Source organism: Wickerhamomyces ciferrii, contig 00085 (assembly GCF_000313485.1).
Source record: "Wickerhamomyces ciferrii WGS project CAIF00000000 data, strain NRRL Y-1031 F-60-10, contig 00085, whole genome shotgun sequence".
NCBI lineage: Eukaryota > Fungi > Ascomycota > Saccharomycetes > Phaffomycetales > Wickerhamomycetaceae > Hansenula > Hansenula ciferrii.
In genome coordinates, this window is record NW_011887655.1 from 79,772 (window position 1) to 102,631 (window position 22,860).

Sequence of the window (22,860 nt, forward strand, 5' to 3'; positions counted from 1 at the left end):
TTTGGTGGATGGGGAGTTTTGTTTTATAATGATGCAAATGAACTTTTTTTATAATCTTCTTCAACACCTAATAATGTAGCAACATCATATGGATTCCACTCTAGAATCTTTTCATCTGGATATAATTCCAAAAGGATATTATAAAAAACTAAATAAAGATTTAAAAATTTTAATGAACTTTCAATTATAATATCATTTGCCAATATTGGTGAAGAAATTTTAAATAATGATTGTTGAAATTCTATTAATGCTATAGGTAAAAAATCATGTAATTTTAATTCAATTTCTAATAATTTCTCCTTGTGGAATAATTTATTTTCAATTAATGATGAATACATCATATAATCATCTTTAGATTCAATTTGATCAATAGGGAAAATTAATTGAATTAATTGTTGATGGATTGATAATTGTGAATTTGTTAATAATAAATTATATTGATTTTCAATTAATTTTAATTTCAATTCTGTTATGCTATCATTTAATTCATCATTTTTCGAGGAAAATTGTGGTATTGTTATAATTTTAGATTGAATTAAATCTAAGCAATTCAATTGGAAAATTTGTTGATCAGTTTTATTTAGAATTTGATTTTGAGAAATGGATGTTAATATATCAATTGGTTCATTAATTATAGTTTTCAATAATGATTTAAATTCATCATCTGATAATTTAAAAATATGTTCATCAGATCCAAATTGAACATTATCAAATAACACTAAAACATCTGTTAAATAATCTCTAATCCAATCTGGTGGTAATAATAGATCATCATTTGATTCCACCGTATTCCCATTTTTAATAATTATTAATTTTTCCTTCATTATATTGAAAATTTTCTCCACAGTTATTTTTTCTAAATTATTTAAATTTTTAATAATTTGTGAATTTGGTATAATTTCTAATGGTAAATTTTTTTCATACATCATTTTAAATAATTCAAATAAATTGAAAAATTTCCCAATATTTTCTAAATTTATTTCATTTCTAATAATTTGTTCAATTCTAATTTTTAAGGGTCTTGCTAATGAATTTAAAATTTCATTAATTATATCATTTGTTATATTTCCTAGTTGTTCTAAATCACTCAACTCTGATAATTCCTCATCATCTTCTTCTTTTGCAAATAATATTTTGATAAATTCCACTTCATTAACCATTGTTGAATGAATATAAGCCAATATATCACCTATATATCTTAATGGATCATGAGCAGATAATACAATTGGACGACTTTGATCATCATTTGAATCTGCATTATCTAATTGATATAAATATTCATCCACTATTGTTTTTGAACGTAAATAAATTAATTTATTTATTAATTTATTAAAAATTTCTAAATTATCATGTAAATAATATATTGAAATTTTTAAAATTTTTAAATTATCTTGTTTTGAATTTATTGAATCTTGGGTATTTAAATTTTTAATAATTTATTTTCAAGATAAAATGATAATCTTTGATAAGATAAATTTAAAAAATTATCCATTTTTTTCATTATATTTAAACCAAGATCTTGATTCCCTAAAGTTAATAAAATTGAACAATTTGAATGTATGCTTTTACATTTTGATAAAACAGAGAAGAAATTAATTGATATTTCTTCATTTGTTAATACATGTTCATCAAATTGAGTTAATGTGAATTTTTTCTTAAAATTTAATAAAATCATTTTTTTCAAAGTTAATATAGTTTTTTGTATAGATAATTTTTCAATTTGATTAATTAATTCAGGATTTAATTTATCAAAGTTTTGGAACTTATTATTAATATTATTTAATTTCTGGATTTTATCACCAATATTTTCAATTTTATGAATTATTGGTTGAAATTCTTTTAATACATTTGAATGTTGTTTTAATAAATCATTTTCAATTTCACTTCTAAAATTCCTTCTTGCTATGGATCCTAATAAATCAGTCTTAACTAATTGATCAATATCCATAATTTTTTTATTTTGTAATAATTGAATAGCTTCACGTAATTTTGGATCATTATTATCATATGTATTTAAAACTTTTGATAATTTAGTACTTAATACTGAAGTTGATGTGGTATGAGATGAAGCTTTGGAGGTGATATGATTATTTAGTTTATCTGATTGATCTATTTTAGTATTTGAACTATTTTCATGGGGTAAATCAGTAATTAAATCATCATTTGAAGATTGATTATTTGAATTTAATAAATCTATTGATATTTTAGCATATTTTTCAGCAATTTTGGAGTTATTAACAGTAGTATCATCACTATTATTATTACCAGTACCATTATCACTATCACCAGCACCACCACCTTCACTCAAATGATTCTTCAAAATTGATAAATTCTTAAATTTATTTGTTATTGGATTTATAGGTAAAATTAATGGTGGAGCAGGTTCAGGTAATCCATTATTCTCCTGTGGATCTGTGTCATTCTGGAACGTGTCGTAGTCTATGAAATCCATTGTAACATCAACCTTATAACCAGCTTATTTCCTCTTCAATTGACCTTCTTGATCACTTGTGAATCTCGTTTGATCTCATTTCATTGTTTATTCAATGATTTTGTTTACTTGGTCAAATTGGAAATTGGAAAATTCGCGGGAAATTGATGTGATTATGTCAGAAATTACAAATCAGTATAACTAAAATTAACAAAAACCATCATATTTATTTATTTAATAATCACTTGTTGGTTATTTACTCCGTTCTATATTTTGGTTTTGGTTTATTTTGTTGTTGTGGTTGTGGTGCTGCCTTTTTTTTATTCTTTTTACCACCTCTCTTATGATGAATTTTCTTCATTAATTTAGCCTTTTCTTTAGCTTTTTGAATTTTTTCTAATTTTAATACTTCTTTACGATGTTCTTTACCTTTTATCGAGGCAATTCTCTTCTTTTTACCAGGTCTTTTAGTTTTGGTTTGTTCTATTTCTTTTTGAATTTGGGTATTAAATTCATCTAAATTAATCAATTTACCTGGTATGTTATATTGAATGTTACTCATTGACCATACATCATCTCCTGTTATAGCTGATTGTTGGAATTGTAATAGTTCATCATTGGTATAATTAGCAAAATAATATGATTCTGGTCTTTCTTGATTTATGATTTCAGGTGAAGGTGATCTTAATGTGATTCTCATTGTATTACTCTTAGTGATGGATCTACCTCTATCTTCTTCATCTTCCACTGGTTCACTTGGTTTACTCATGGAAAACAATGGGAAATCGAAATCTTGGGATTCTTCATCTTCCATCTTATCATCCTCCACATCATCATCAGCTTCTATTATATCAAATTCAAGTTTTGGTAATATTATTTCATCTTCCAATTGTTCTGGTTCACTTTCTGAATTATATAAATCATTTCTTGAAACTCTTGAAATTGTTATTAGTATCCTCTGATCTTGTAGAATATAACTACTGGGAACACATACTTCTTTATCCCACTCATCTTTGAATAATATGGTATAATTCAACTCTGATATTCACATTTCCATACTATTTTATTTAGTTTTTCATAAAGTACTATCAAAAAAAAAAATCTTTATATGATTATGTAATATTAAATCAATAATACCCACAAACTTTTGAGAATATTCGTTTTGCATTTCAACAATATCCTGGTGTGGTTAAGAATTACAAAGATGGTGAATGCATACACTGATTATAACTATGACTTTAAAGTTGATCCTACTTTATTTGAAGACACCATTCTCAATTTAAACGAATATTTACCTGGTTCTTTAAATGAGTTCAACATTCAAAATGTATTCAAGATTCGTGATCCAAAGAGATTGAAAACCCATGATTATTACCTCGATGTTAATAATAGATTGGACTTATATAATGGTGAGTTACCATCCCTTTTTTATGATACATCTATAAAACTAACTGGATATCTGATAGCTATTCCTGTTATTAAACGAGAGTTTTGTGTATCAGTAAAAAGATTAGACTCCAAAATTGTTGAGAAGCTTGAATTAAAGAAAGGTGAAAGACCAAAGTATTTGTTTTCATTGTGGAAGATATATTGTGCTGCAAATATTGTTGATGACGAACTCCCAAATGAGCTACCAATGACTGCTGGTGGTCATATAGATACCAATTCAATATTCAGAAGATCCTTTAAGACTATTTGTTTCAAACCTAAACCTGAACAAATAAAGGATGATGAATTTGCTAAGAATATTGATGAAATAGAATTGTTTATTGAATTTTCATTAAACAAATTGGAAGAAGACATTGCCGTGGAAAAATTAGGCAACTTACTTGATACCTTTTCCATCCTCCTTGAATATACTTCTGAAGCTCAATATCACAAACTTAAGTTAAATAAAAAAGATGAGGAAAAAATGAGACAAGACGCCATGAAAGAGTTAATCATATCACCAATAACCAACTTCTTTAATTCGCTAGTATTGATTCATTCTAGAATGAGATTCAAGGATGTTATGGCTCAAAAAATCAAGAAGAAAAGACCAAGTGATATCTGGAAAGCTCATGTTGCTGATAATGAAAAATTTCCCCAAGAGCTTCTGGATCGTATAATGTTTCAAAATTGTCGCCCAGATATCCCTATAACGCTCCGTGTCGAAGATGGTTTAATACCTATAGCAGGAATTGAAATGAAAGATCAAGATGCGTCCGGTGCTCTTGAATTACTCAAGGATAATACTGATAATATTTCCAAGTTTTCGACAGTCTTTTCCCAGATGTTAGAATACCAGATACACCTAAAATTTAATACATTCATATTAAGTAATTTCAGTAAGAGCATATATTTTGAGTACCCATTAATGAAAGGTGGTACATGGGAGAAGGGTGATAATGTTGATAATGAGGTTAATTTTGAGGGTGTACCATTCAAATACAAACCATTTGAAAATAGTGGCAATTGTCCAACCCATAATTCTATGCAGTTTCAGCTTTTAATGTTTTTAAAATATTATGACGCTATTAGAAGAACATTACCTACAGACGATTGGTTAAAGAACTCCAATGGTGAATATATACTTGATAAAGAATCATACAGACTAATGGATGAAGGTTGGAAACCGGATCTTTTTTCTCAATTTATTATATCATTATTTAGAAATGGGTTCAAAAAAAAAGTTGCAATGGTTAAAATGGATAAGCTTCCAGAGGAAACAACTAAAAGCACATTGGAATTTCCAGCTGAAGATTTTGAGAAGAAAAATGGATTAAGAGGAAGTACCCCAAAAAGGTTAAAAGTTAAAAAGGAATCATCTAATGCTACATCACCATCTGTATCTACTACAGATGGAAGTGACGTGAATTTTGATTTGACGAAGTTGTTCCCAACCAATGCTAGTCTGGAAGTTTCAAATTACAATTTATTGAGTGAATTTTCAAATAGTAGAGGTACAAAACTTATAATTGAAGGCAGTGATATATTTAAAACTAATACAAATATTTCGAATAAAGTGTTCTTCAAAATGTTTGATCTGGTAAACTTACAAAGTCTTCATAATTATATTAATACTGCCGGTATGCCACGTTCTGAAGAAAAATTACAGAAGTTTACTAAATCAGAAATTCATATACTGGCATCACTAGCAGGTCAATCCACTTATTTTGCTGACATCAAGGAGACTTTAATAGAGTGTTATATAACAGAAGTCACAGCTTTGAAAAGGATTAAAAAATGGAATTCAACACATGGTCCTGATGAACAAATTAATTCACCTAAATTGCTACAATATGGTTGGGCTTATCTTGAACTGTCATCAGAAGGTCAATCGGGATATTCTTATTTGGGACCATTCATTTGTACCGACTACCTTGAGTTTATCAGTGATAACACATATAAAGATAATCCAGAACGTGTTGAAAGCTTCATGAAGCAAAAGAAACTTCTTTCAAGTGCTGGAATTGAACACAACGATATTAAAGAGGACAATTTTTGCTTTGATAAATTCGACCAAGCTTATTTTGTTGATTTTGATCAAAGTGTCATTGATGATAATCTAATTTATCTTGAGAAATATGATCTTCAAAGACTTTGACGTCTGTATCATTAGGAATGCCCCTAGATGATATAAAATGTTTGGCTATTTACTATATATAACTTAGAGCTGCTATTCAGCTGTTAATTGTAGCTATAAATTCGAGCAATAAATGATTGTGTATTTCCAAAAGATATTGCATTCCGGTTAAATAAAGTTGATATTTCGGGTAAATTACTGGTATATAATTGTGTAATTGTCAGGAGCTCTTGCTAATTGTTAGGACTATGTGACTTCCTAGTCAAGAAAGCTTAAGTTCTACTGGTATCATGTAGTTTTTATCTGAACTTCCTATGTAGTCTATATGTAATATAGACATATTCAGAGCGGGAATAGCATCATATAAACTACAATTTAAATTTTAATATATTTCCATGTATCAACTATAAACTAAAACCATATTCCATATATATTATTCCATATATTCCACCATAAAATAAACCTAGCCATAAGCCATAACCATAATAAAAACCATAAAAAAAGAAAAACTCCATAAAATAAAAAAGCAAATGTGTGTTGTGTATGTGTTGTGTGTTGTATAATAAGCTTGAAAAGCAAAAGAAGTAAAACCAAAAGACCATTGAAAAGCATCGTGTGTTATTGTGTTATGTTGTTTGTTACCATTGTTATAAAAATCTAATTATTGTATAAACCATTCAACTCAGTAAACCATCAATATCCATTTTACCTTTTTTATCATCATTTCCATTTCCCTGAGTACCATGAGTACCTTGATTTGAACCTGAATGGAAATTCATCAATTGATTAGCTGCATTAATAATCGTATCAATTCCATCATAATTTTTTGGTATTGAAGCATCATATTTATTTATATCTTGTGATACATATTGTGGTATGTATTGTTGTTGTTGATGTTGTTGTTGTCCTTCATCTTTACCAATGATTATTAAATTATTTTCTTCATTCCATGACCAAATAAATCCACCATATGGAATTTGAGAATTTGATATTATTGATCTTGATCTTATTGGTGATGATAAATTTGATGTAAAGAAATAATTTGAATTTGAAGAAGCTGCTGGATAAAATTTTGATGTATTTGATAAATCATGTAAAGATTTTGAAGCTTTAAGAATCTCTTCAATTTCTAATAATTGAATTTTATTTGTTATTGTTGGTTTATATTGAACATCAGATTTTGATCTTTTTTTAAAATTTGGTTTATCAATTGACATTGGAGTTGATATTGAATGTGATCTTCTCTTTTTATTCATACTATTTGCTGCATTTTCAACTTGAATCTTGGAATTTAAATCAATTAATTTACCAAAATTTTGATCTGATGGTAATAAACATTCTTTTGGGAAACCTTCACCAAATATTGGAATTAAACAATATCTAATATTAAAACAAAAATTTTTAGCAAGATTTCTAACAACATCAAATGGTAACCAAGTACCTTGAATTTTTAAAAACCCACCACGAACCCTTTTAACAACATTTGATAAATTGGGGAAATTTTCCACTAATTTAACAATATCAGTTTTATTATTACCACAACTTTTCCATAATCCAGTGAAAAATACATAACCAGTTGAATAATCCCATAAAATCCAATTATCATTTAATTTATATTCAAAAACAGTAAGGAAATTTCTTTCATCAACACTTGTTGAATACTTCTTCTTTTGAATAAATGATTCATTATCTTGATTAGATTCATCAATTAAAGGTTTAATTAAAGATAATTGAGAATCTGGTATGAATCTTAAAGTTTCATTTGATATTTGATGAATTGGATAAGAAACTTTTATTGAGTTTAAAAACATTAGATTATTAAGATTTGAATTGGTTTTAGATGGAGTGGATGTTGTAGTACTAGTAGCTGTACTAGTACTAACACCTTTGGATTGTAATTTTGGTGCAATATCTTTGAAAATGATATTTGCAGTTTTTGAATCACCACTCATATGAATTGAAATCTTGTTGTTTTAGTATCTCTTGATGTTATTCTTGTTTGAAATCCTGGGTGGCGATATACCTTTATTTTAGTATAGAAAGGGTGCAAAAGATCACCTTAATCAGCCACCAATTAAGCAAAAAAAGCAGTAAATGAGCCTGATAACCTGGTAACCTTTGATAGCCTAGTAACCTTAGACTAGCCTAAACGTCCTTTAACCAAAGTTAACCTCAATGTCTTTTGACTTGATATCTTGTTAAATCTCAGATCAGTTCCTCCTTTTTCAATTTCACTTTTTTATCAGTTTACTAAGAAATCGAAATTTTGACAGAAAGATAAGAGCAAGAAAAGTGTGGCTCTGTACAATTACCACTTGATTTACCCGATATCTACATCTATTTAACCGGACTACAAATAACCATTTGAATTTTCTATTAAATATCTATATTTGTGTCTATTATATCTATTGATCAAGTTATCAAGTGACATATCTTCTCATTTGGATCAATCTGTTGAAGGTCATACTTCTCCAGATACCGATTACCATCAACAATACTGCAATCATAATCAATAAAATGTGCTTGATCAAATTCATCAAAGCAAATATTATCATCTTTAATATCGTTATGCTTTATACCTGCAGCTTTAAGATTTATCAATTGATTCCTCATATTATCAACCCTTTTGGGATTATTCCTAACATCATTATCATTGATAAATTCAAAGTATTCTGTACAAATAAATGGCCCCCAATAAGAATATCCTGTTTGACCTTCTGATGGTAGCTCAAGATAAGCCCATCCATATTGTAACAATTTAGGTGAATTAATTTGTTCATCAGGACCATGTGTTGAATTCCATTTTTTAATCCTTTTCAAAGCTGTGATTTCTCTCAAATAACTATTTTTTAATTTTTCAAGTATTGGTATAAAATCTGATCTCATATGACCTTTCAATGAACTCAATATGGAAAGTTCTGATTCAGTGAATTTTTGAACCTCATCTTTATGATGTGGTATACCTGAACTGCTAATATAACTATGAAGATTTTGTAAATTTACCAAATCAAACATTTTAAAGAATACTTTTTCTGAAGTATTTGCACTATCACCTTTAAATATATCACTGGATTCATTGATCACAAGTTTCACACCTTTGTAAGTTGAATGTTTATTCAATATTTTATAATTTGAAACTTTCAAATTGGCAGTTTTTGGGAAAAGTTTTGTCAATTGATTTTTGGTTTCTTCCTCTGTAATCTTTTCCAATTTATCAAATTCAGCTTTTTGTTTAAACCCAGATTTGAATAATGATGTAACAAATGGATTGAACAGATCTGGTTTCCAACCTTCATCCATTAATCTATATGATTCTTTATCTAATACATATCCACCATTGGAATCCTTTAACCACTCGTCTGTAGATGTTTTTCTTCTAATACCTTCATAAGCTTTCAGCATCAACAAAAGCTGTAACTGCATGGAATTTGTTGGAGTATTTCCACTATTATCAAACAACTTATATCTTAATGATGCACCAGTGAAAACAACATCATCTTCATTATAACTTTTCCATTCACCACCATTCAATGGATACTCAAAATATATTGTTTGATTGAAATTACTCAACAAATAACTATTCAATTTCATAAATATTTGATATTGACTTGTCAAGTTGAAATCTTTTGATAAACTAGAGAGATTATCAGTTTGTTGAAATCTTTCAAGCTGGGAAGCTAAATCTTGGTTTCTCATTTCAATTCCAGCAATAGGGATTAAACCATCTTCAATATCTTCAAGAGTTATAGGGATATCTGGTTCACAATTATGAAACATTCGGCGATTTGTGAGGTTTTTAGGATATGATTCATTACCAACCATATGAGCTTTCCAAATTTGTCTTGGTCTTTGTGGTTCAATCTCTTTTTCCATTTCATTGGTAAACCTAATATATTCATTATTAGATGAAAGTAACTTATTAATGAATTGAAGAATTGGTAATACTATGAAACTGTTCATGGATTCTTGTCTTGATTTTTCCTGAGCTTTTTCATCTAAACGTGATTTCTTATGTTGAGAATTTGAAGTATAACGATGAAGGGTGGAAAAGATGTTTAATAATTTGGCTAATTCCTTTGCAGCAATTTTTTCATCCATATTGTTTAATGAATAATCAATAAACAATTGTAATTCATAAATATTATCAAATAATTTTTCATCTTTAATTTCTTCAGGTTTAGATTCAAACTTAATAGATTTAAATGAATCAATGAATATTGAAATATTACCTGGATTGTACTTTGTATTTGACACTTTATCACCACCAGGTGGTGAATTTGAAAGCTGTTCATCAACTATGTTAGCAGCAACGTAGATTTTCCATAAGGAATTGAAGTACTTTGGTCTTTCATCTTCTGTTAATTCAAGTCTTTCAGCAATTTTGGGGTTTAGATCTTCCCTTGGTTTACAAAACTCTCGTTTAATAACAGAAATAGCTATTAATTAGTTAGTTTTCTTTTCTAGTATTGAAAATCCCATGAAAAGGATGAAGATATCAACTCACCATTGTACAATTCCTTTCTATTATTTACATCAAGATAATATTCATGTCTCGTTTTCAATCTATCTGGTTGACGTATCTTGAATAAATTTTGAATTGCAAATTCATTTAACGAACTTGGTAAATATTCATTCAAGTTATCAATAGTGTCTTCAAATAAGATAGGATCAGTTTTAAAGTCATAGTTATAATCAGTGTATGAATTCACCATCTTTGTCACCTTAATATTAAATTCACCTGCACTTCAGTAATTATAAAACGTCAAAACAAAATATCAATTGAATTCACTATGTTTATATAAAGCTGCAAAATGATTATCAAACGCGTTGATTTCAATTTATAACATTGATTTAAATATAAGAACATAATTACACAACTCTAGCCTACCTGATAGCTGATTAGCCTTCGATAGGCAAACTAAAGCTGTGTTATAATACGGTATCAATATTCTTACCCAATTGGGATTCCATATTCAATGCGATTACTTAAGAAAATAAAACTAAAAGACTATTTAAATATATTTCTCCTTTTTAGATCTCTATACTATATACACATTATCGATATATACTAGATAACCACCTTCCATATACTTTATACAGGTTTAATTTGACTCAAAGTTCTTGTTTGATTTGTTATTGGAATATGGAGTAGGTAATATAGCAGCTATGATAAGCATATATCCTGCTGACGGATCACTTTCATGATTTATATAGCCTGCAATTGGGGTTATTATTTGGAATTTGGAAGTGTGGCTAATATTCATTTATCCGGGAATCGAGAGTAGATTTTTTTATTTAACCGAGACTACAATAACCATTGAGAAAAACAATTGTACCTATTTAAATTTGATATATTAACTCTATTAATTATCTATTCTATATATATATATCCATCATCTATTGTTCAATAACTTCTAAAAACCCACTATCAACATTATACATTAATCCCCAAATTTCTAATTCACCTTTTGCAACTGCATTTATAACAGGTTTTTGTCTTTTTAAGATATCTAATTGTTTTAAAACATTAAATTCAGCTAATTTTTTAGCTCTTAATTTTAAATTTGAAATTTCATTTAATTCATTAATTTTTAAATCTCTTAATTCATCAATTTGTTTTAAATAATTTTGTAAATTTGAATTTGTTGGACCTAAATCATTATAAGATAATGAATTCCAAATACCACCACAATCTGTATGACCACATATTATAATTTTTTTAACTTTAAGGACATTTATACTAAATTCCAAAGTTGATACTGTAGTTAAATCATCAATACTAATCATATTTGCAATGTTTTTAAAAGTGAAAACTTCACCTGGTGAAATATTTAAAACTGTTTCATTATATCTTGAATCTGAACAACCAATCCACAAGGTATGAGGATTTTGTCCTTTACCATTTGATTCAAATAATCCTGGTTTTGTTTCATTCATTTTTTCAGCCCATAATCTATTATTATATAAATAATCTTTTAAATTTGATTCTTTATTTAATGTAAATGGTGATTCTTCATGATCAAAATCACCATGACTATGACTGTGATGATGATCATGTCCAGCATGATCATGATAACTTATTGGAGAAGTTGATAATTGTTCTTGTTTAAGCATTTGGAATCTATTGAGTCTATTGAAATTGGGTATAATCCTTTTGGATCTAAATAGCATTGAATTTCAAATTGAAGTGAATGGAGTTTATCAATTTAATGGAATAATTGAAATATTTATACCAAACAAGAACAAACAATGATTCAAAATGATGATCAAATGACTAGTTATGATTCAAAATGCTTAATCAATGATTTAATACAAGACATGACTATTGATTATTAAATTTATTGGTCAATTTTATTTTACATATCTAAGATTTTTTAATCGTTAATGCAAAAAATGTGATGTCAACGGTGATTTTCACAGTTTTAAAATTTAAAAGGAGTTTGTTGGTAAATTGATAAGATTTAGGCAGGGGCTCTGTTTAAAGATCTAGGCAGAACACTCTGCCTAGGTCCCTCTAGATTTATTGTTTCAACGTGTTCATCTCTGTCTAAGGCTTTCTGCCCAATGCCCACGTCGTCTGCCCATCTCTGCCTAAATTTTTATTTTTGTTGGGAAATTTAAAATTAAAATTACTAATTAAAAGTGAGTCAATCGGAAAGTGTTGCACAAACCGCTGATGTCAACAATTAAATTTTGTTGTTATGGAAACTAAAATGGTGATGTCACTATCTAAAATTCACGTGATTATAATTTATTATTCCCTAAAAGGGATAGACTTCCATATCGGGAAATTAAAAATAATTGTGATGTTCTCAATAACCATATCTGGAGTATTTCCTCTTTAGGACATTTCCTTGTTTTCTAAGTTTATCTTTGTGTCTTGAAATTTTAGTGTCAAATGACAAATTTTAATTTTACAAAACATCTTTTTAAACATCTTTCTAAATCTGGGGAATTTTGATATTTGAATATTTTTTGGTTGGTGGTTTAGACTGGTTTGTTTACGTCTGTGATTACTTTTGGTCAAGTTTCTGGTTCATTTGTCCATTTGATTCACTTGTTGTTGTTATTGGTTACTGTCTGGTTATCATTATGTCTAATTTATCTTTTAAATGGGAATTATTATCATTTATCCCTCTATTGGCTGTGATTTATATGATTTTCAATGCTGCTTATCATAATTCAGATCCTCAAATATTAAATTGGAATTTAGTTTCTCAAAACTCTTTACACCCTTTACCAAATCAAGAAATTATAACTATTGACAATTTTAATTTACAATCTGATTTTAATCTTTATAACATTTATCCTTATAATGATGTTAATAAAACTGAATTTAATAATTGGATTGAAAAACAATTTCATATCTCATTTAATAAAATTTTATTAAATATTGCAGATCCAATTTTAAATAATGATTTAATTGAAAATGATAATGTTACTCCAGGTGCAAATTTAGCTTCAACTTCAAAAAAACATCCAGATTATTTTTATCAATGGATTAGAGATGGTGCTATTACAATAAATTCTTTAATAAGTCATTTAAATGAATTTGATTCTTTCCAAAATGAAACTTTACAAAAAGTTGTGGAAAATTATATTAAAAATAATTATCATTTACAAAGATTAGATAATTGGAGTGGGAAATTTAATGATTCTTCAGATCCTTTAAATAAATTTAAAAATTTAGGTGAACCAAAATTTCATGTTGATTCAACTCCTTTTAATCAAGTTTGGGGTAGACCACAAAATGATGGACCTGCTTTAAGAATTATTTCAATTGATAAATTTATAAAATCTTTAAACAATCATGGGAAACAATTTATTCAAACTGATGAAATTATTAAATCAACTCGTGATATTTATAAATTAATTATTAAATTAGATTTAAAATTTATTATTGCAAATTGGAATTTAGAAAATTTTGATTTATGGGAAGAAGTTAATTCATTCCATTTTTTCACTTCATTAACTCAATTAAAAGCTTTAAAAATTGGTTTAAAATATTTCAAAAATTTTAATGATGAAGATTTAGAATTTGGTGAAAATTTACAAACTGTTTTAATTGATTTAACAAAATTTATTTATGAAGATTCAGGTTTTATTAATTATAAATTAAATCATATTGTGGAAACTCCATCTTTCTTACATGAACGTTCAGGTTTAGATGCTGCAATTATTATTGGCTCTTTAATTACTCATGATGATTTTGATGATGTTGTCCCATTTGATGTTAATGATGGTTTAATTTTGAATACATTAAGTGAATTAATTAAAACGATGAAATATCTTTATCCAATTAATCATTCCAAAATTAATTTAAATCTTGGTGTTGCACTTGGTCGTTATCCTGAAGATATTTATGATGGTTATAAAACAAGTGAAGGTAATCCATGGTTTTTAACAACTTTATCTGCAAGTGAATTACTTTTTAAATTAATTGCAAATTTATATAACCTAAAGCAAGATTTAATTATTGATTCTTCAAATCAACATTTTTATTATAATAATGTTATTGAACTGAATTCAATTTATTCAAATTCTCCATTAATTAAACATTCAAATGGTCATGATCTGATTTTAAAAATTCCATACAATTCATTAGCTTTTAATCAAACAATTGGTAATTTATTTGCATTTGGTGATTCATTTTTAGAAATTATTAGAGAACATGTTTCAAATGATGGTTCAATTAGTGAACAATTTAATAAATATACTGGATTTATGCAAGGTGCAGAAAATTTAACTTGGAGTTATGGAAATTATTGGAATGCATATAAATGGAGACAAAGAGCTTTTAATTTGATTGGATAGATCATGGTTTATTATAGAGATATAGAATATTAACATTCGCTTTTTTAATTTAGATGATATTGGTTGGGTTTTTTTTATTATTATACATATTATATATATTTATATATTTGGTTTTTTTCTTATTATATAGAGTACTTTAGATGTTATTATATAATGGCTTAAAGGTTTTGGGTTTTCATAGTATAAGGTTATTTTGTGGGATATTTTACTTTCGTTTTTGATTATGATTTTATGAATATATTTATATTTATTAGGCTTTTGTTATATCACAATCTCGTTGTAGAGTATCTATGTAATGATTTGGCACCTCATATAGTATCAAATTCAATTTTACAAAAATAAGCTTCAATTAGATAAGTAGATCAGCTACTTCTTGTTCTATTTTGTGTCATGTTTTCCATTTTATCTACAAAATAACGGATATTATCTAGCTGTTCACTTTTAATTATATCCTCAAAAGGTTTGATATTCTTTAAAGTATAAATGATATTGCAAAGAACAAGAGACAAGAGTATATAAGAGAACATAATTTGTAAAATGAACGTTTGTCTGTTTTTGACCACTGAAGTCAAAGCACTTGTTTAAAATATCCACAAGTACAAATTTTCAATAAAATATAGTTAAAGTTTATAAATTGAAATTGATTAAAGTTTCAACCCCTTTCTTTAAAAAGTAGAATCAAAGTTTAAATTTCCTATAATTATATGGTCAAGTTTACTGACACGAAATGCATGACAGGTGGTTTTTAACCGAAATTGGTTGAACAAAGGAATATCAAGGAGGTTATTATGTGTATTGGTATAAAGTACAAGGGTTATGGATGGCTTGTTAGAACTTTATTCCTTTTCGTTAGTGAGAGAATAACACACTTAAAGTTTAACAAGGAATAATAAATCTCCTAAGTATAAATAAGCACAATCAAAACCTCTTAAAACATATGGATTTGGTTAAACATTAAATCAATATTAAGAAAAATGAAAACATTAAGAAATGCCTGTTATTACAACTTGGTTAGGATATACAATTGTTGCTGGTATTGCTGCTTCTGCTACCGTTGCATTTATGACTTCAGATGGGAGAGCAAAGAGTGATGCAAAAATCAATAGAAGATTTGACAATCTTTTACTTCAAGTGAGAGAGATTAACGCACGAAATGGTAACAGATAGCTCAATTCTTGTTCATTAGAAGCTGTGTTCTTTTCTTATGAATTGATACAATGTTAGCTGCTTGAAATCTATCTATATTTTTATTAATAAATGGTTGGCTTCTTACCTTATTAACTTTAAGTTTTCCTTGTATTGTTGTAGTTTCAGTATACTCCTTCGTACATGTTTTACTTGGTAACCTTAATTTATCAATGCTTTTAAAGTTTCATGCATGTTTCTCCTTAATTGAATTTTGGTTTTCTAATTTTTCGTATATATAAATAACAGCTAATCCTTAAATTTATAACAAAAGCTAAGTCAAACAAGATATTATTAATCAAAGTTTTTTCTTTACTGAAAGCATCCAAAAGCTATATTTGATCATTTACATTATGCCTATTTTAACTTCCTGGACTAGTATGATTATCTTGGGAAGTTTAGTTGCTGTTCCTACTACTATAATTGGACAAAGAGAGAATGAAAGAGAACATCAACAAGCACATGAGCAAGAGATTGAGTATAAATGCGGTTTAATTGAATATGAGCTTTCAAAACTCAGAAGGAGTCAAAATCATTAGAAGCAGGAACTTTAAGCTTTTTCTATTCAAGTTGATTGATGCTTCAATGGTGGAAATTTCAAATCATGATGATATATTGTCATCATTTTTATCGTATGTGGTTTATTGCTTAAAATATTTCAAGGTTTCCCTTTTTTGTGTTTTAAGCTCTGATTATATCAGGAAATTTATCAGCTCAAATCATTCTATACTATTTTCTCAACTTCTTTTCGTTATTTTGAAGAAATATACATTTAACTTTAATTATTTAGTGTAACTTTCTCATTCGAGTAACTTCATTAAAGACTCGAATTAACGATCGATGGAGTAACCAAGCATCATCTCAACCTTCAATCCCAAACCAGATCCAGCTTGGGTCTCAGGGATATAATTTAATATATAAAACAGGCTTCAGAAAGTTTAGAAATTATAATTATTACAGATGTAGCTTATACCGTTTTGATTATAGAGCTGCTGTACCATATGTCACGGATATAAGCGCCCAAGTGCTCGGGTATATAAAATTATAAGCATATAAACACTTTTCATTATTTAATGAGATCAATTAATAAAAACCTTTGTGTAAATTTTCATAACTATGAATTTTTACTCTAGCTTTCATATTGTAGTTTAATAAATGGAAAAGAAGAAGTCCAAAAATTTTGAATTTCAAAACTTGGATATCTTTTGTTTATTTTAAAATTCAAATTTTCTTAAATTGATTTTTGACCAATTTTTTTTTTCTCGGTAGAGCTTCAAAAACAGTACCACTAAAATTAAAGAGTATTCAGCATTAAATTAGTATATTTTGTTAATGATTTAACTCAGTTTTGATCTAACTATTTGCCATTCTCTCAATACAGTCTTTAAGATTTGGCCGCCGCCGCCGCTTAAATGCGTCTCCTACCAAATCAATATATAAGTACTTGTATCGGCCGAAATCAAGAATAAGTTCATGACACACCCTGTTACCTTCTTGAACGCTAAGGAAAAATAATACGTATGAATATACATTTACCAGTAATGTGGCTGACTCAATATATTGACTGTTATTATTCGATTGTATCATGATTACCAGATTTATCAATAAATATTCATAATGAACTTGGTCAGATATAAGATGAAGCTACTTCTTTTGTAGCTCTTGGAACATGAATTGACGAAGAACAGCTGTTTATATATTGCTATATTGCGTAGAAATAGATCGATCTATTTTATGGCATGCTGATAATACACACAAAAGTTTGAATATATTGTGTAATATGTATTATAGATCGGCTGTTGAAGCTGTATTAAAAGACTTTTGATCTACAATATCATTAACAATCGATAGCACGTTGGACGTAGAATCTTGTGAAATCATTACTTCTATTATATTTATATCATATTGTATCATCAATCTATATTTCTTGATGCTATCTTGGCCCAGAGAAAAACGATTTTTAAACATTGTATAATTTTTCAGTTAGATCTTTGATTCTAAGACTCTCCTGTTGAATTTGTTGATCAAGCTCTTTTGATAGTTTGAGTTCTTCAGAGATTTTGTTACATTGACGTTGAATAAGCATATCATATTGTTTGTTTGAATTTGAATCATTGATAGCCTTCATATATACAGCAGATGGAACAGCGACCAAACTCCCTAAAATTGCAGCACTGGATGAAGCTGTTAGAACCGGCATATTTTTCGACTAGATTAATTTGATAATGGATATTTGAAGATGCAACTTGATGACGTGGACTGTAATAATTATTTGAGTACGTTATTGCCAAACTATCTATAATCACACCAAAAAGTATAATTAGTACTAAGGAGGTTGTTTTCAATAAAATTATAGTAATAATTACACGCAACGCTGTTACCCTAAAATAATGAAAATGTGACATATCACAAATGTCAAATTTATAAACATGGCTCACACCCCTAGAATATAAGTATTTAGTTATTTAGACCAATATTAAACACAAATTCAAGAGATCAACTAAATTAAGAGAAACAACATGGTGGTGATTACAAGTTGGTTGGCATCTACTATTGCGTTCGGGGTTGCAACAACGGCAGTCATGACTAATGCAATGTCAAGCTATGCAGATAGAATTCTTAATATTAACGGTATTGAAAAGCTAGAAGATGAATATTTAGACTTAAAATTTGAAAATTATCAAAAAGAAAATAGATTATTAGAACTTAAGGAGCAAACAAGGTTATTGGAGCAAAAATTAACATCAAAGATATTCCATAAATTAAGAGAACAGGCACTTTACGACAAGTTTCATAAAAATTCCTCATACTTTGATCTAGCAAAACAATTTTAATTAGAGAAATCATTTGAGCTCAGGTTATATGTTATATCATATATATAATGTTCTATCAAAAAATGAAGTACGTAAGTACGTAAGTACTGTGGCTTATGGACCATGATGTATTTATTTATACCCAAAATTCCCTTAAAACCCAGTAAAACTCTCCATGAATAATTTAATGAATCACGAACCTTTGATCATCATGAAATCTCACTGAACACCTTCAAGAACCAATCGTCAAATACGTTTAATGGTGGTTGAAGTTGTGTGATGTATATAGTTCATTCACCGGAGGGCTTCTAACCATGCAGAATTTGTATTGAGTAGCACGATAGCACGATACTTCAAAGTTCAGATCTCTTGAAATGTACAAACGTTGGAGACTCATGAAAACTTGACCTTTTGTCGCAAACCACAAGAAGGATGAGATATAGGTTTAGTGGGAATCATAGAATAGATCTAGTCATAATTATATAGTTCATATTGCTCAAGTCTATGATATGTCTGGAGATCCAAAAGAAGTACGATTCTCAAATTCAGCAAGTGAACATAATCAAGAATCACAACTTGAATCTCAAAACCAAACCAATAAAGAAGGGAAATATTTTGAAAGTGATGCTGGTGATGGAACAAAATCAACTGATCAACACTTACATGGTTGGAAATTAGTAACTACATTATTCTCATGTTTATGTTGTTTATTTTTAACAGCTCTTGATCAAACAATCGTTGTGACAATATTGGAAACTGTGGGTAATAAATTCCATAATTTTGAACAGATAGGTTGGTTATCATCTGGATTTTTACTTACAACATGTGTATTTGCATCAGTATGGGGGAAATTATCAATTATATTTGGTAGGAAAAATGTTTTCTTATTTGCTGTTTTAGTTTTTGAAATTGGTTCTTTAATTTGTGCATTAGCAAATTCAATGAGTATGTTGATTGTTGGTCGTGTTATTGCTGGTATTGGAGGTGGTGGTATCCAAGTATTAAACTCTATTATAATCACTGAAGTGGTGAAAATGAGTAAAAGATCATTGGCTACAAGTTTAATAGGTGTTGTCTTTGGGATTAGTAGTATCATTGGTCCGTTAATTGGTGGTGCTTTCACTTCAAAAGTTTCTTGGAGATGGTGTTTTTATATAAATTTACCAGTTGGCGGGTTTGCAGCTGGTTGTATTTTGATTTTCTTCAATCCTCCAAGAGTTAAAAATCCAATAAAGAACCAATTGAAAACTATTGATTATATTGGTATTGCATGTATTTCAATTGGGTTAACATTGATTTTGTTGGCTCTTTCATTTGGTGGTACGCAATTTCCATGGAAATCTGCAGCTGTTATTTTATGTTTTGTCTTAGGTGGAATATTCTTAATTTTGTTCACAATTTGGAATTTCAAATATTCAAAAGAACCAATAATACCATTAGAAATCATTGAAGTACCACAGGTTGTTACAGCAGCTATTTGTCTTGGATTCTCATTCTTCTTTTATATGGGTATTATCCTTTATTTAGGTGTTTATTTCCAAGTTGTTAGAGGTGCTGATGCATGGTTATCTGGTGTTTCATTACTACCATTGATCTTGACAAATGTCGTTGCTTCTATTGGTATTGGTTATCTTTTGAAAATAACTAGATATGTTAAACCTTATTCACTTTTTGCCGCCTTTTTGGGTCCTCTAGGATGTGGTATCTTGGCTTTATTAAAAGTTCATTCATCATCATCACAAAGAATTGGACTTTTAATCCCAGTTGGTGTTTCAATGGGGTTTCAATTCCAAACAAGAATATTTGAAGCTCAACTTAGAGCACCTAAGACTCCTGGTGGATTAATCTTGACAATGTCATGGATGAACTTTATAAGAACTTTAGGAGGTACTCTAGGTGCAGAATTATCTCAAACGGTATTTAATTCATCTTTTAAAAACAAAATTGGTAATTTAATAGCTAAAGGTGATATCATGAATGTTTCAGTGCCTGAAGCTATGAGTTTTATTTCATTCCCAGATTCGATTAAAAGTTTACCGCAAAATGAACAAGATTTAGTTTATGAATGTGTTATGGATTCCCTGAGGAATGTTTTCTATACATGTGCAGCTTCTGGTGGTATTTCATTGATTTTTTCATTTTTTACCACAAATAGAAGGCTACCAAAGGATGATACCGTCGCAACCAATAAAAACAAAGATGATGATTTGATTGAATCTAATGCGTCGAATGAATCAAATAATTTAAAAGATCCTGAGAGTAAAGATGAGAAAAGCATACAAAATCAGCTAATAGATACCCGTGATAAGCAAGAATAGGCTTCTCCACTATAAGATACAGTGTTTGTATATTTTGCATTCAATGAATTTTAATAAAGTTCATAGTGATATAAAATTGTAGTTTATACCCTTTATGACCGCGAATACGTTCTATAATTTTATCTCCGCCGTCATACAAATTTTTTATTAAAATTTTTGGCATATAAACTTGCATCTCATCCCAGATTCTAAAGAGAAACATACCTAATCATATCCAGAGACTTTTCATAATGTCTGTTGCTACATTGATCGCTAGTCACAACTCAGGTGATAATTGGGTCTTGAACTTGAATCACTTGAAAAACCACGGGCTTGTTAGCTCTTTAAGTGATGGTTCATTGAAATTATACCCATTGAATGTTAATCAAGATAGAAATTTTGCACCAATTAGAACTATTCAAGCTCATAATTCATCAATTAACGCTTCAAGATCTGTTGATGGTGAAAATTTAATTGGGACTGCATCAACTGATGGGATCAAAATTTTTGATTTAAGAAACAGTAATGATTCACCAGTTGCAGTTTTCAATAATCAAAGAAATATACCATTTCTTTCATTAGACTTTAAAAATAATTATGTTGCCGGTGGTACTGAATTGAAACAAGCTGATGCTGAATTACATATATGGGATTTGAGAAATAAGGAAATAGTACGATCATTTGTCGATTCTCATCATGATGATATTACAGAAATAAAATTCCATCCAACTGATGATTCAATGTTATTAAGTGGTTCTACTGATGATTATGTTAATATTTATGATTTAAATATTCCAGATGAAGATGATGCATTACATCAAGTTATTAATTTCAATTCAATCCATTCAGCAGGTTGGTTATCACCAACAAGAATATATACTTTATCACACATGGAAACATTTGCAATTCATGAATTGAATGATAAAAGTGATGATTTACATGAGCCAAAGCCAGTTGAATTTGGTGATATTAGAGAACCATGGGATTGTGAATATGTTGTTGATGTGTATCCAGGATTCATTGCAACTGGTTCAAATTCTAAAGCTAACGCTAGATTATATCCATTCATAAATGAACAAATAAACTTAGACACTCCAATTAAGTTAAATGGTGCACATGGTGAAGAAGTTGTTAGAACAGTATATTGTCCACCAAATAGTAACTTAATATATACTGGTGGTGAAGATGGTAATTTAAGAATTTGGAAATCTGATATTGAATTGAATGCACCAGAATCATTTTTCCAATTATCTGGTGCTCAATCATCTACAACAACCACTGAAGATAAGGATGTTGAAATGGAAGTAGATACACCAGAAGAAACACCAGAAACTGCATCAACAAGTTCATCATCATCAGAGGACGAAGATGAAGAGTTAGAAGGAAAGAAGAGAAAGAAGAAGGAAAAGAAAGAGAAGAAGGAAAAGAAAGAAAAGAAGGATAAAAAGGATAAGAAAGAAAAGAAGGAAAAGAAAGAAAAGAAGGATAAAGGTGAAAAGAAAGACAAGAAAGATAAAAAGGATAAGAAGGATAAGAAACCTAAGAGTGAGAAGAAATCCAAAAAGGATCACAGATTCAAGCCATATTAAACTGCTGGGTCAAACCATACAAATTATATCAAATGTCATAGAGAATAAATTATTTCCAATATTTATTATACATTGTAGAGAAATCCAGTAAAATTTAAATGCCACCATTGAGATTCGAATGGGTGTAGTAAAACAGTACACATCCGAACACCACTTGCGCCTGTTT

At 28.5% G+C, this 22,860-nt stretch overlaps 10 protein-coding genes across 10 annotated transcripts; 5 read left to right on the plus strand and 5 right to left on the minus strand.

Moving 5' to 3' along the window:
* Nucleotides 1–23: 23 nt before the first annotated feature.
* Nucleotides 24–2,452, minus strand: COG6 (Golgi transport complex subunit COG6; the record flags this gene model as incomplete). Its single annotated transcript, XM_011276234.1, has 2 exons — nt 24–1,252; nt 1,570–2,452. The coding sequence occupies 2 exons, from the start codon at nt 2,450–2,452 to the stop codon at nt 24–26; spliced, it is 2,112 nt and encodes a 703-aa protein (XP_011274536.1).
* A 235-nt stretch (nt 2,453–2,687) lies between these two features.
* Nucleotides 2,688–3,442, minus strand: BN7_3186 (uncharacterized protein; the record flags this gene model as incomplete). The annotated part of the gene is made up of 2 exons (XM_011276235.1): nt 2,688–3,333; nt 3,426–3,442. The coding sequence occupies 2 exons, from the start codon at nt 3,440–3,442 to the stop codon at nt 2,688–2,690; spliced, it is 663 nt and encodes a 220-aa protein (XP_011274537.1).
* A 193-nt stretch (nt 3,443–3,635) lies between these two features.
* On the plus strand, nt 3,636–6,017 carry BN7_3187 (uncharacterized protein; the record flags this gene model as incomplete). Its single annotated transcript, XM_011276236.1, has 1 exon — nt 3,636–6,017. The coding sequence occupies one exon, from the start codon at nt 3,636–3,638 to the stop codon at nt 6,015–6,017; it is 2,382 nt and encodes a 793-aa protein (XP_011274538.1).
* Nucleotides 6,018–6,673: 656 nt separating this feature from the next.
* On the minus strand, nt 6,674–10,708 carry XBP1 (Xbp1p; the record flags this gene model as incomplete). The annotated part of the gene is made up of 3 exons (XM_011276237.1): nt 6,674–7,943; nt 8,464–10,409; nt 10,529–10,708. The coding sequence occupies 3 exons, from the start codon at nt 10,706–10,708 to the stop codon at nt 6,674–6,676; spliced, it is 3,396 nt and encodes a 1,131-aa protein (XP_011274539.1).
* A 685-nt stretch (nt 10,709–11,393) lies between these two features.
* On the minus strand, nt 11,394–12,110 carry NCE103 (carbonate dehydratase NCE103; the record flags this gene model as incomplete). Its single annotated transcript, XM_011276238.1, has 1 exon — nt 11,394–12,110. One exon carries the CDS (start codon nt 12,108–12,110, stop codon nt 11,394–11,396), a length of 717 nt encoding a protein of 238 aa, XP_011274540.1.
* A 978-nt stretch (nt 12,111–13,088) lies between these two features.
* SGA1 (glucan 1,4-alpha-glucosidase) lies at nt 13,089–14,810 on the plus strand (the record flags this gene model as incomplete). Its single annotated transcript, XM_011276239.1, has 1 exon — nt 13,089–14,810. The coding sequence occupies one exon, from the start codon at nt 13,089–13,091 to the stop codon at nt 14,808–14,810; it is 1,722 nt and encodes a 573-aa protein (XP_011274541.1).
* A 3,145-nt stretch (nt 14,811–17,955) lies between these two features.
* On the minus strand, nt 17,956–18,195 carry BN7_3191 (uncharacterized protein; the record flags this gene model as incomplete). The annotated part of the gene is made up of 1 exon (XM_011276240.1): nt 17,956–18,195. The coding sequence occupies one exon, from the start codon at nt 18,193–18,195 to the stop codon at nt 17,956–17,958; it is 240 nt and encodes a 79-aa protein (XP_011274542.1).
* A 319-nt stretch (nt 18,196–18,514) lies between these two features.
* BN7_3192 (uncharacterized protein) lies at nt 18,515–18,829 on the plus strand (the record flags this gene model as incomplete). The annotated part of the gene is made up of 1 exon (XM_011276241.1): nt 18,515–18,829. The coding sequence occupies one exon, from the start codon at nt 18,515–18,517 to the stop codon at nt 18,827–18,829; it is 315 nt and encodes a 104-aa protein (XP_011274543.1).
* A 488-nt stretch (nt 18,830–19,317) lies between these two features.
* BN7_3193 (MDR family MFS transporter) lies at nt 19,318–21,126 on the plus strand (the record flags this gene model as incomplete). The annotated part of the gene is made up of 1 exon (XM_011276242.1): nt 19,318–21,126. The coding sequence occupies one exon, from the start codon at nt 19,318–19,320 to the stop codon at nt 21,124–21,126; it is 1,809 nt and encodes a 602-aa protein (XP_011274544.1).
* Nucleotides 21,127–21,356: 230 nt separating this feature from the next.
* On the plus strand, nt 21,357–22,694 carry BN7_3194 (uncharacterized protein; the record flags this gene model as incomplete). The annotated part of the gene is made up of 1 exon (XM_011276243.1): nt 21,357–22,694. One exon carries the CDS (start codon nt 21,357–21,359, stop codon nt 22,692–22,694), a length of 1,338 nt encoding a protein of 445 aa, XP_011274545.1.
* Nucleotides 22,695–22,860: the final 166 nt, after the last annotated feature.